The sequence below is a fragment of the Alosa pseudoharengus genome, unplaced genomic scaffold (genome assembly GCF_046254945.1).
Source record: "Alosa pseudoharengus isolate Yale_2024_CS ecotype anadromous, Long Island Sound unplaced genomic scaffold, YU_APseudo_1.1 YU_APseudo_1.1_scf_11, whole genome shotgun sequence".
Lineage (NCBI taxonomy): Eukaryota > Metazoa > Chordata > Actinopteri > Clupeiformes > Clupeidae > Alosa > Alosa pseudoharengus.
The window spans coordinates 485,950-499,457 of record NW_027468576.1 but is presented as its reverse complement, the minus strand read 5'-3'; the positions used below and the strand labels follow the sequence as shown (position 1 = coordinate 499,457).

At 41.2% G+C, this 13,508-nt stretch overlaps 1 protein-coding gene across 4 annotated transcripts in view; it reads left to right on the top strand.

Annotated features, from left to right (window-relative positions):
* The first annotated feature begins 512 nt into the window (after positions 1-512).
* The window catches only part of LOC143116548 (inactive carboxypeptidase-like protein X2), a 309,062-nt gene continuing 296,066 nt past the window's right edge, over positions 513-13,508 (top strand). For 2 of the 4 annotated variants that reach the window (XM_076277729.1, XM_076277727.1), the window contains exons 1-2: positions 964-1,078; positions 3,515-3,624. In XM_076277729.1, the coding sequence (XP_076133844.1) occupies positions 991-1,078; positions 3,515-3,624 (198 nt within the window). In that variant the 5' untranslated portion in view covers positions 964-990. Of the gene's footprint in view, positions 634-963; positions 1,222-3,514; positions 3,625-13,508 lie in introns of those variants that run through there. The other 2 variants (XM_076277730.1, XM_076277728.1) reach the window with 2 other exon arrangements.

Genomic DNA, 13,508 nt, shown 5'->3' with positions numbered 1-13,508 from the left:
CCTCAAGACTACTGTAGCTTTACACTTGCCAACTTATCCAAAAGAAAACATTTTGACTACCATTATCTCTCTTTCTGTCTATTTGTGTTTTCTGCTCTCTCCCTCCTTTTTTTATTTTTCCCTCCCACTTGTTTTCCCACGAAAGAATTTGCTTAGACCTTCTGGCTGTGTGGCTTTGACAGGGACTTGGAACGTCTGAAAGTATGTAGACTTACTAAAAAGAGGACAAAGGGATAGACTAAAGGAGAGAAGAGTAACAGAGCAAAGGGAGAACAAAAGGGAATAGTTTTATAGAAAACCACTTTTGGCAGCCAACTAAATGTTGTAGCCATCTCATGATGTTTGCTTTGTTCCCGAAAAGATGGTGTAACCGTTCTCTTACTCTGTCTATACTGGCAGTCCTGTTGTCTCTTTTCCATGGCCACAGCTTCCATGCAGTTCAGGGTGAGGATTACTATAGGGGGGTCCAGCTAAATCGTGAGCATTATCACCACATACCTGAAATAGACCAGCATGCCCTTGAGAGACACCAGCTGCAGGGCAACAACCGAAGTGGAAAGTCTGCTTTCAGAAAAGCACATAAAACTAGCGCTGAGAGGAATACACAAGCCACTGGGGGATCAGAGACATCAGGTAAACATGTTCCTCTACTTTGCTTAAATTGTCCTTTTAACCCAAAACTTCTATCAGTAAAATTATCTCCACTAATACTCACTTTCTCAGTAACCCTCTGATCATTTGACCCTCAGATCATCTGAAACCTTAGAATATTCATTTGGAAAACAATATTACTGCTGAACCTCTGTGGTAAGAGGGATGTAGGGTTAATGAATGATGGCATCTAGAGGGAATACTCATTGTGGGTGTGCCTGTTTCTTGAGCAGTTGTGGGTGGGCCATTTATATTTTGCCAACAGTGTGTGGGTTTAAATACAAACATACAAACAGAGCCAGAACACAGGCAATCAGGCTCAAGGTTTCTTCCGGGAATATGGGAGTTTTTCCTTGCCACTGTTGCCATATGACGTGCTTGTCGGGGGTTAAGGCTGCCAGTCGTCCGGTCGTTGTGTTCCTTAAACGTCTGTATATAAATTAATATAATCACAACAAATACTAAGAACATACTTAGGCTAACTGCTTAGAGTCCACATCAACGGGGCCTAAGCATTTGTTAGCCTAAGCATTTGTTAGCAAAGCCTATACTACCGCAACAACTTGCTGCGTAAGCCACAAAATTTATTATTGTTGTTATTATTTTCTTCTCTATTATTGTGTTAAATGTTCCAAATGTAAAGCCCTTTGAGCTGCATTCTGTGTATGAATGGTGCTATACAATTAAATCTTATTATTATTATTTTTAAACGCCACCTAAATTCTTTGAGTGTTTCTAGTTGCTAGTTCATTTTTATTGTGTTTTTTCCCTTCTGTTTTTACTGCTTTTGTGTGCGGTACAACGGCATGTAACAAGATTGATAACAGCCTGAGGCACAGAAGGAAGGGAAGTGAGAACTGGCAAAAGAGCATCTTTCTCAATTCGCCAACCCATAGTTTCCGGTGGAGGCAGTGCAGGTCTTTGTTGATTTGCTTGGAGCCATACAGCTGCTTAGTGTAGTGTGCCCTCTTGATATGGAATGATAATGCATCATGGCTTGGGGGCAGTCTCTCCAAAAGAACAGCCTGAGCAAATAGAAAGAGGCCCTGGCACTGTTTGATGACGTGCATGAGCCAGCTTTGAAAACCTCGCAAATGAAGGCTTCCACATCAGCACAGTTGGTACTGCTTAGGTCACCTCTGCACCAGTCTATAACTCATTTTCGACCAAAAATGCAGTTACTGCCTTTTGCCTTTGTAGGGCAGTATTGTAATCTCACAATGGAAAAAATGAGGAAAAATCCAACCTTGAAGGGAAGCGAATTTATTTTGAGAAAAAGATACATCTCATAAAGAAATAAATATTTAAAAAAAAAACATGTCACTCACAATTATTGGCACCCCTGCTTGTCATACCTTAAGCCTCCCTTTTCCAATTTCCAACAGCTTGTAGATTAAACAGTATTAAACAGTAAAGGGCCTAGGATCGATCCCTGAGGAACACCACAGGTCAGGGGATACTGGTGTTGAGGTGTAATTCTCTATGGCAACAAAGTAGCTCCTGTCGGTAAGATTGTAACCACTTTATGACGACACCTGAAAATCCAACCCAGTGCTCCAGTCTGTGGAGTAGTATACGGTGGTCAACTGTATCAAATGCTGCACTCAGGTCCAGTAGTACTAGAACAGATGCTTTGCCAGCATCTGTATTTAGACGAATGTCATTTATCACCTTGACCAGGGCTGTTTCGGTGCTGTGATTTCCACGAAAGCCAGATTGAAAGTCATCAAAATAGTTTTGTGACGATAAAGTAGTTAATTGGTTAAAAACAGTTTTTTCAATGATCTTTCCAACAAAAGGTAGATTAGATATTGGTCTGTAGTTGCCTAATATCGAAGGATCCAAGTTATTCTTTTTGAGTAGGGGCTTTACAACTGCATTTTTAAGGGATTTAGGGAAAATGCCACTTTGTAAAGATGTATTTATAATCTGAAGCACATCTGCAGTAATAAGATGCATGACCGATTTAAAAAAGCTACTGGGTAAGGTATCCAGTTGGCAGGTAGCAGAACTGAGATTTTAAACCGTTTTAATTAGTGTTTCACAGTTGATAGGGCTGAATTCTAACATTTGGTGTATGGGTCTTCTTTCAGTAGCTGGCATTTCTAAAACAAGAGTTATTTGCAAGTGTGTTGTTATGTTCAGTCTTTTTTTTTTTTTAATTTTGCTACTGAAAAAGGATGCAAACTCCTCACATTTGTCAACTGAGAAAAGTTCTGGTGTTATGTCAGTTGGGGGATTTGTTAACCTCTCAACAGTGGAGAAAAGCACACAAGCATTATTTATATTCCTGTTTATAATGTCAGAGAAAAAGTTCTGCCTTGCCTTGCAAATTGCATAGTTATACTGGCGTAGCATGTCTTTATGAATTTGGTAGTCAATTTGTAGTTTGGTCTTGCGCCATTTTCTCTCTGTTTTCCTGCATTCTCTTTTGGCTTGTTTAATCACTGGATTGTGTCTCCATGGTGCAGTTTGCTTGTTAACTTTTTTCATTTTTACTGGGGCAATGTCATCCATGATTTGTCCAACTAGTTTTTTTTATCTTGATATAAGATTAATAACACTTGGTTAGATTTTATTTTTTGCAGTGTATGAAGATTTTCACATAAAAAGGTCAATACCATAATAAGGTCAAACAACTCCCCCATCAAAATCAAGTGCAAAAATGTCTTGTTATAAGCAAATAATAGAAAAATAAGCATACATTCACTTGATTTAAGGTTAGGCTATAGTAATTTCCTTTGCAAAGTAGGTGGCATTCTAGTATCAAGAGTGCAGTATGTGGCCTAAATAGACTAAGTTGAGTGCAGCCACCTCAGATATTCCTTAATATCGAATAATATTCTTTTTTTTTGTTCTGTAGAATGCCCACCAATGGGCCTGGAGACCCTAAAAATTGATGATGTTCAGCTTCATGCCTCTACTATGAAACGCTACGGACTAGGACCTCACCGAGGACGTCTAAACATTCAGGTTGGTCTTCCCTGGAGCAAAAACAGAACTGTGAATGTGACAGAAACGTGACATGAATAGTAAATAAGTAAGGAAGTATAGTGTCTTCTGCTTATCAGTTTTCCTGAAATTTAAATGAAAGGCTTGAGATGCTGATATTTGTCTCAAACTAAAATGTAAACGGTGTACACCAGATAATTCCCATGACTTTTCCATGATTTTTTGACAAATTTCTATGACCTTATATTCCCTAAAACATCACATCAATTAGCCTACAAAATACACAGTAAACAGTTGACAGTGTTATTAAGTGTTAATTTTTCAGAGACATATTGTTCAGTGTTCATTAGTGTTAATTAGTGTAACTTCGGGAGTTGTTTGAACAAACATGTACACCCACCGTGTAATTAAAACTCACAACCTAGTGTTTTAAGTGGGTGTGAATGTACGTACTCTGGGGTGGAGTCATTTACACTTCCGGTCCTTCAGTTGAGATTTTTGAAAAGAAGATGGACGCCATTGAAGTACAGCGTGGGATTGTAAAAGGTAAAGTCATTTGTTCCCTCTACTTCTGTAAGCTAGCATGAAAACTACGACAAATACACAATTAAGTAATGTCACATCACAGGTATATGTTTTCATACCAACGTGTTTTACCTACTATGAAATATTGGTGACGTTAGCTTGGTCGCTAGCTAGTAGCAAGGTCGCTAGCTAGCTCAGAAAATGTTTGGTAAAACATCCAGCAAGCTAACATAACTTCGGTTGGTTATAACCTTGAAATGGTCAGGTTTATGTTAATTTGTAATACTTAAACTGTAAACTGACATTAATATAATATTGGAGTCGACAACGTCTTAAAGTCCTTTTTGAAATTCGAAAAGGCGGTTGGAATTTGCTAGCACTACCCACTGAGGGAATAGCTCTAACATGCTAACGTAGCTGCTTAACATTAGTTACAGCCAGGACTCCACTGTTCATAGCGATCTAAGGTTAGTGTGCTGCTAAATGCTCACCTGGCACAAATTAATCTGTTGACTGACTAATTATAACAATCTGTCGACTAATTGACGTTTGGTTGAACTGAACACTATTTGCTTGGTTATGTAGCGTCCGAGGTAAGGCTCACTTAAGAACATGCACGCTGATATGTAAAACTTTGGATGAGACAATGGCTCTCCGTTTAATGGCGGCTCACCCAAGGGGGCAGGCGAATTCCCGGAAGTAGAAGCATCGATGTAGCGGTGGTTATCAACTCTCTGCTAACCCCATAGAACGCCCATTCATTTAGGATTTTTTTGAACTCCCATAACTTCATATAACATATATCATGTGCCGATATTTTAGCTTCTGTGTTATCTACATAAACAATAAAAGGCAAAACAAGACTCGACTACCTCGTACGTAACGTTAGGTTCCCGTAAGAAGAATGTTTAGCATGTCCGGTTGAAGGGAAGCTAACGCACTGAAGGGAGATAACTGTATTGTTTGGATAAGAAGCGTAGTCCAGCCAGCACGGAAACTCGTGAACAAAGCTTATGTAGCCTACAATAGCATTGTAGCCTATGTTAAGGTAAAGCATAGAGGCAAGTAAACCTAATGAAAAACAGTAGTTTTACCGTTAGGTAGTCTAACGATAATAATTTCAGAGGTTTTCGATGGATTGACCGTAGGTCAGAAAAGTGGAAAGAAGATTAGCTTCAAGGCTATAACTTTTTTGTTTTGTTTTACCATGACTGTTTTTGAAGATGATCATGTGTGGTAGTTTCAACATTAACATGACTTGATATCACTTGTGAGGATGATCTTAATAAGAATACATAAATAAATGTTTAACTTTGACTTTGAAGGCAAAGGAAGTGTGAGAAGAATTTCTGTGTATCTATCATATGAGTTACAAGATTCAGTTCGATGGCTAATGTCACTAAGTTAAGTGCGAGTCTGCGCAGTACTGGGGGGACCAACTGAAAAATGACTCAGTGCCCTCCCATTGAGAACGACGGAGTCTGTTTGTCCATTTCTTTTACTGTCTATGGGCAACTGTCTCGACTTTTCTGACTCGTTTTGAATCGCCTTTTCACCTCTCAGGGTGGCTGGCAATGGGCATACTGTAGTAGGCTACTCAAACATGTCCTAAAACAACCCTTAACGTTCGTTGATGTTCCAAAACAAGTAGCGTAGCGAAATACAGTTTCTGTCGTGTTTTATTTGGCATTTTGTAAAATCCCATTGATTTCTGTTGGAAGACTCATTGCACGTTGAAATTTCTACTGCGCCACCGTCTATGCTTCAGGTTCAAATACGAATCATACATTGCGCCGATATATTTGCTTTTAATTGTCAACGAACTCCACTAACCACTCGGTGAGTTGCACAGTTTTGAAAACGAACGTTAAGGGTTGTTTTAGGACATGTTTGAGTAGCCTACTACAGTATGGCCATTGCCAGCCACCCTGAGAAGTGAAAAGGCGATTCAAAACGAGTCAGAAAAGTCGAGACAGGACCAATCGTCAAAATGTCGGTGTCCACCACTCTAGTTCATCCAAAACAAACCAGAAAAGGGCCTTAAAGTGCTAAAAACCGCAATTTTCCTTTAATGTAATAGCCTGATGAATTACTAATCACCTCTTCTTCAACTCTGTCAGTTCATCATGACCACGTAATTGCATGTTTAATTCACACAGCTTTGTAGTGCCGCACACACTGGCTAGTAGATGCAATGCTGAAGCAACAGTGCTGTAGGCTACCGCAAACGCAAAATGCCATCCAGCTGCAAACCTGCGCTTACATAATTTGTTGGCACACTCGCTACTGACATGCAGATGACAACACATCCACGTTTCTGAATCTTCACAAAATTGTCTCGGCAACAGTGAAAGAGATCATCTCAATGCAAACAATGTGGAATAGGCTACAACGTCGGTGTGCATGACATCGACTGAAATATTTTCGGTCCTTGCATGACTAAACAACGGATTAAAAGGCTAATGGACCAAACCTAAGCTGACAATTATAAAAAAAAAAATGTTTTATCTATCCAAGTAAAGCTAGATGTGATTAACTCATTGAATGCCAAGCTGTTTTCGGGAGCTTTGTCCTAGAGTGCCATCAATCTAGACCATTGTTGATGATTTTTGTACAGCCACAGCATATTCTGTGTTATAGCTATGAACACGTAGAATAGCTCGATTAAAAGGTGAGACTTTAAGCTCTCGGTGGCTGCAAACCGTGTATTTCTACACGCCTCCGTTCCTGAGAAATCCCAAGCTAAACAGTGGCTAGTTTTCATCAAAATCGCTGTTTTTTTTTCTAGAAATGGAGATATAACGTCTTTCATGAAATATGAAGTGTTGCCTGTTACTTACTTGTGTAAACCTTCCGGGAAGTGATCATCGAGACCTGGCGAGACTGCCACCTAGTGATAGACCCACAAAAATGGCCTAGTTTTGACCTGACGTGCATGCGTCACTGATTCGACCCAAAGCGTCAACCGAGTTATGATAAAATGTCCAGATAAAATGTCCAGATTGTGCGAGTTTCACGATCGTCATATTTCATTTCCATTCATCACAGAGGTCCCAAAATCACATATAAGGTGTGTTAGAGTGTCTAGTTTCGTAATTTAAAAAAAAAAGCTAAAAACTTAATATTACGTTTTTGGCACTCAATGAGTTAAATGAATAGCCTATTTTCCTGGCATAGCACATATCGTAGGCCTACAACGTTAAATTAAAAAATGCAACCGAAGACAATTAGGCTTTCCGCCCTCTCCCTACTCCCTTCCACTGTTTGTTTGTGTGTTCTACGGCAATGGATAAAGCGAGTCAAATGAGTAAAGGGAGGCCCAGAGTAACTCCTTTTAGAAAAGGGTGATCTCTGGTCTCCACGCAACAGACACAAGGAAGTATGCGACATGATCTTCCGAAACGCGATACATTTCTCAGTGTAATTGCAATGGGTCACGCAAATTTCCAAAACTTTTCCAGAACTTTGAGGGTGTTTTTCGTTTCTTGCTGGAAGTTATAGCCTACGGGGACTATTCATTGTGCTACTGCGCCCATGGTGTGTTCACAACGTTCCTTGAATATTACGCCGGAATGAGAGTATAGTTTAATATCAAATCAGCCTAGAAAAGCACCATGTTTCATTTTCTGTTTGGGAAGAGACAAGTTTTAAATAGGAAAATTATCTGAAATCTTAGTCACTTTTAATTGTGATGCTAGCGGGCGAGATGCTAATGGTCTAATCTGATTCAATGATCTATGCTAGGCTTGAGCTAAAAGTGGTATCGCCAAACAGAACTAGTGAGCAGAGCGGAGCGCGAGCGAGCGAGGAGCGGAGCCCTTTAATTAGATTCTGATACTAGCCTGGAAAATCCAGACCCTGGTAATCTAGAAAGATTAAGGGTCTGGCCACGAACAATGTAATGGCCCAACTCGAGGGGCGGCAACAAGCATGCATTTGAAAATCTCACTGCACACAATTGGATAACACTAGACCAATGTTTACTTTTTTTTACAATATTTCAGTCAAGCTTTAGTTATAGATAGTCTACTGTACAACTGAACGTATGCAAAATGGAAAGTAGCCTAATGTATTAACTTGATTCGCTGTGCTGCATGGACAATAGATGCACATTGTAAATTATGTCTATATGAAGTATTAAATGATTGTTTAAAATAGTCTACGTTTGAAAAAATCTTGAAATAATAAGAGAATCAGGGGAGCCAGTTCATAGCCTATGTCTTTGGCAAGTAGCCTACTACAGACACACAGATGAAGTCAGCCAGTAGGCTACTAGCACAACCAGACCCTTACAAAAAAAGAACTGCATTACTTCAAGTGTCAAACTGCAGATTTCTGAGTATGAAAACCGCAGTTTTGGAGAAAATATTTGCAGTTCTTATGCAGGGAATGCAGTGTTTTAGACACAAAAAACATAGTACTGTACTTTACTACAAAAATGCAGTATTTTGGACATGAAAATACTATACTGCACTGTAGCCTATTGTGGTATAACTGGACTGTACTTTGAAAAAACTGCAGTGATTTTTTGCAAGGGGATATGTACAGCAAGCATCAAAAGCAAACAGCAAACAGACACTGAAACTGGGCATTTATTGCTGTGTGAAGGTGATTCACACACAATTATGTTTCTTTCTCCTAGTCCTTTATAGGGAATAACACTATATTTGGTAACTTCCATAGACATCCCAAATGGGATGGGATGATTGTATTGGGAGCACTGAGGTGTCAGATGATACTGTAAAAAAAGTTGCATTTTGGCACTCAGAGTTCAGGTAGGAGGGCCCCTTAGCAGGATTTTGCTTAGGGCCCCATGTAGGTCTGAACCGGCACTGACTATGGATCTGTGAGACCGACCGATAACGGTCACCACGGTCTACACCTTGAATGATGCCATCATTCTACCTACTCGAGACCATTATCTATCAACAATGTCATGTGACTGTCATGTGTGAGGCTGATCCATAGTTATGGACATATCTTATGTCTTATGGACAATCTATTTCGACCTCCCTCAGACAGTCACCACGGTCTACACCTTGGATGACTAGCCCCAACAGTGTTGCGAGGACAGAAGACTACTCATCACCAGTCAGGTCGGCAATCAACATACCAGTGGAGCTGATAGGGGCGGATGTCACATTGACTCTATAAAGTCTGGCAGAGATCCATGGAGTACTCCAGGATGCCGCTGCACATGCCACCAAGAGCAACCCCTTTCAATGGTGCCCATGAGACGGCCTTATTCCGTGTGGAATGAGCCGCCAGGCTTTAAGAGTTTGGGAAACACTGCCCAGAAAAGGCCTAAAAAATGTCTCCAATTGGTGGGTCAAATGGTGTGTAGACACCCCTATAGCACCGAAAGCTGTGTGTGTGCGCCTGTCACAGCAGCCACGTGTGATCAACACAAGCTCCCAATGCCTTGACTGGGCATAGAGCATTAAGAGCCCCTTCAGCTTGGCAAGCTGGTTCAGGGCAAAATGGCTCCAGTTCAATGACATGGTTAACTGACTTAGGGTTCATCAAGCACCAAGCATTGGATAAGTCACTGGATCTAACTCCAGGCCATGACACCATGAAAAGAACAATTCCCAACTCTGCTGGAATTGGCGTATGTGGAGGATACCTTGGCAATACTTATGGGCTCCGTTACAGCAAGTTTTAGCCCTGAGAGGGGCGGAATATTTTTTTTTCCCTACATATTTAGGCCTAGATATGCTTATTTAGCTTACTCTAACCGTTCAGTAGCCTACTTGGGAGCTACGGCGAATTTACGAAATGTAGGCTGGTAAGCAGGGGCACCAAAAATCGGCCCTGGCATATTTGGCCCAAGCGGCCCTCAAATCGGTCGGCACACCTAATTAAATACAAAATCTTTGCATTACCCTTAAATATGCATATCTTGTCATGGAGCACTGAAAGTGATATAGGCCTCATTGGTTATCTCTCTGACTGATCAGAGGTAGGCATGGAGCATATGATCTCCATATTCAAGTAGACTAACAAGCAATTATTAAAGAATTTCTGCTTGAATTCAAAGTATCATTTCAAATGATTCAATGGGCTACAATTGACAGCAGCACCAAAAATTACTGAAGCCTATAAACAGGGCTGTTGCTGGAAATATTTTATTCCTGTAGGCTATACTTCCTACCTACATTGCTGGTACATTTTGGAACAGTACAGCTACATGAACTAATTGTCTTTAGTGTCTGACCTAGGCCTATATAGGTTATATATATATATATACTGTAGCTTAGTTGGCTTGTGCATGACGTGACGTTTTGTAACCTACGTTTCCGTCAGTCTACAGTCTTTTGTCCCTTCTTTACCATGATAACCCTCCCAAGATAGAACCACCACTCATGCCATCGATGTTGAATTTTGGGCGTCTGACGGAAACTGATCAATCTGACCAACAATTAACGTCGATTTGACACTATTTTGCTGTCCGGGTTTGCAAATCATTCATTTAGAAAATTTAAGTTGCGCTATTTGTTATCATAATCACAGCACGGCTTTACTATGTTATCATTAGGCAACCATATCATTACATTATCGCAATTAATAAGTCATCATAATCATCATAGTCAGCATGGCATGTCACAGCCTACCTGCTCCACCACGGAGTTCTTATCATGTAGCCTCAACTAGGCTCGCACTCTCCACCACCTGCTCACTGTCCCTTGCTCTGTATATCCTCGTTCAAACTCAACGAACTTCAACATGTTGCTGACATATGCTAGCCTAGCCTACTTGCTATATTGTATTGAAGCTTCTACAATGGTGTTTATTTTGCACAATTGTTACTACCGGCACCCGCCACAATTTCGTGTAGGCAACTTCGATTAACTTTTGATGCGCTCACAGAATCCTGGCTCTGAGCCAAAATGGGAGGGGTGGGGCCTGACGTGAGCTGTTATTGGATCAGTCCAGTGTCAATATTGAAATGTAACCAATGGGCCGCTGATTGTCCTTCGTTTGGGCCGATCGTTGGCCAAAATAATTAAATTATATATAGCCTATTCTATCGGCCCAAAAGGTGCGTCGGCCCACCGGTATGCCAGATGGCCAGTCCGCCCATGCTGGTAAGATTTATAGGCTACTCCCAAGTTCACATGTTCATCACAAAATTCCCCCAAACAGCTAAGACTAATCTAAACATGATCTAGACAGGCTATGAAATTGTGAACTTAGAATATAAATCTGAAGACGCGCATATAGCACTTTTATTAGTAGGCTACTGTTGGATTGACTTTGTTTACTTGTAAAGACGATCAAAACAGACTAGCCGACAGCCTGCCATGAACGTGAGATGACGTTTCATGGCCAAATCAAATGACCAATCGGGCGAGTGCCCTTCTAACCAATTAGTGGCGAAAAAGGCGGTACCTTCCCCTACCATCCCGAAAAAATATATATATTGCGAGAGGGGCTGAGGATAGCCAGACCACTGCACCACTGCACTATTGCTGTGAATGGTTCCAGCCATAACCTAGCCCAGCTGCACACAGTGATTTGACACTGAGTCACTGGCCCACAAGGACAGACAATCCCACCTGCTGCGCACAGAGGTTATGGAAGATTAGGTCTTACATTAAAATAATTTAAACTTAATCCCACATGGTTTACCTCCAAGCAGCCACGTAACTTTGTCATCATGTGACTTATGTCAAGCAGTCATGTGACCATGTTATCATGAGACTTCTTGTGTGTTTAAATTCCAGAGTTATTTCCTGTTGCATTGATTACAGCTAACAATGGCGTTTGGATGAACACCAGAATGTCTTGCACCTCGTCATTCCGGCTAATCCAATGTTAAAATGAACCATTTTAAAAGATTGTAAACTCAAATTTACATAAACTCACCACTCATGTATGTGTACATACACGGGAGAAATACAACATCCACTCCTACACGTGAACATATGAGAGGAACATAGTCACTAGTTTAACAGCTGCGCACAGTGTCAATGGGGGGTATAGACCCTTAACAGAAAAATGTCAATTACATCACACACCTCCACTCTTGTATGTGAACATACAAAGGGGCAATAGACATCCACTCCTGCACACGGATGTGCGAGGGGAATATAGCAACAATCTCACCAGTTGATAACGGCAGTTAAGGGCGGCTGTGTGCGGAGTCTGGTCTTCGTCGCAAGCCCAGTCTGCGAAGCCTGGTCCTCTGGTATTCGTGCGTTGGGTTGAATTGCACGGCTCGGCCCTGCACACAGCCGGATTCGAACCTGCGAACAGCTGCCCCTCGGAGCGGAAGTCGAGCGTGTTGACAATTGAGCTAAAATCCCCCGGGTTGCTCGCGAAAAAAAAAACCCACCAAGATGTGGCAGCTGACCATAGACGGCAGTTCAGGGTTTGTGCCCTTATATTTTGTGAAACGTAGCGAGATATAGGCACTATTAATCCAAAACTTTGGTTTGCTAACCAAAGAATACTGCTGAGCTTGTGTAAGCTACAATTTAGTTTGACCAGACCTAACTGTAGTAAACAACGTCTAAACGTCTCTCTTTAGCACCTCCGCTGGGTTGCTTGGCTAGTTTGCACCTCAGAAACGTGTCTGGTGGAACGTTTGGCTGGGTTTGCCAAAACGTTCCCAGGGGAACGTTTCCCTAATGAGACCAGTGGGGTGTACTACGAATCTCGATTAGTGGGTTAGCGAGGTATGTTGCGCTCAAAGCCAGGCTATGCTGTGACACGAAAGTGGATCTGTTTTAGTGTCGCTATATCACCATGCTATCTTATGCTGTCAACCAAACCTGGTCGGAAGGAGGTTATGTGCTAAGTTATAGCTGAAATAGTGTAATCTACTGCACACTGACCAATCAATTGTCTTAAAAAAGAAAGTTATCTCACATGTAGGATTCTGTCATATATCTACAGATGTAGCTCCGCCTCTACTAACATTTTGGATCTCGAATGCGCTTTTAATAGTGCTGTGCGTGCAAATATCCCACTATGGACGTGCATACCATACAACAACTGATGACAATGGATTTATTTGATGTTAAAGGTTAGACACAAAAAATGACCGCAGTGTAGATTAAGCTATCGCTCATGAATGCGGAAGTATTGTTTTTAAATAGAGGCGGTCTTGTGCGTCTCCACGTTACACGATTGGCCAAAGTCATCCTAACACCGAGAACGCGCACAGATCTGAGCTGAAAGCCTAGTTTGACAAATATATCACATAACTGCAATCGTAGTATCACTTAACGTATACCCCTGAGTCAAGGCTTTGTCAAGCCTCGATATGTCTACATAGCCTAGATATGTCTAACGTGCTTCGTAGTATACCCCACTGGTTGACAAAAAGATGTTGCTCACGTACACAAAAAAACATTTTCGTTTTTTCTTCAGCA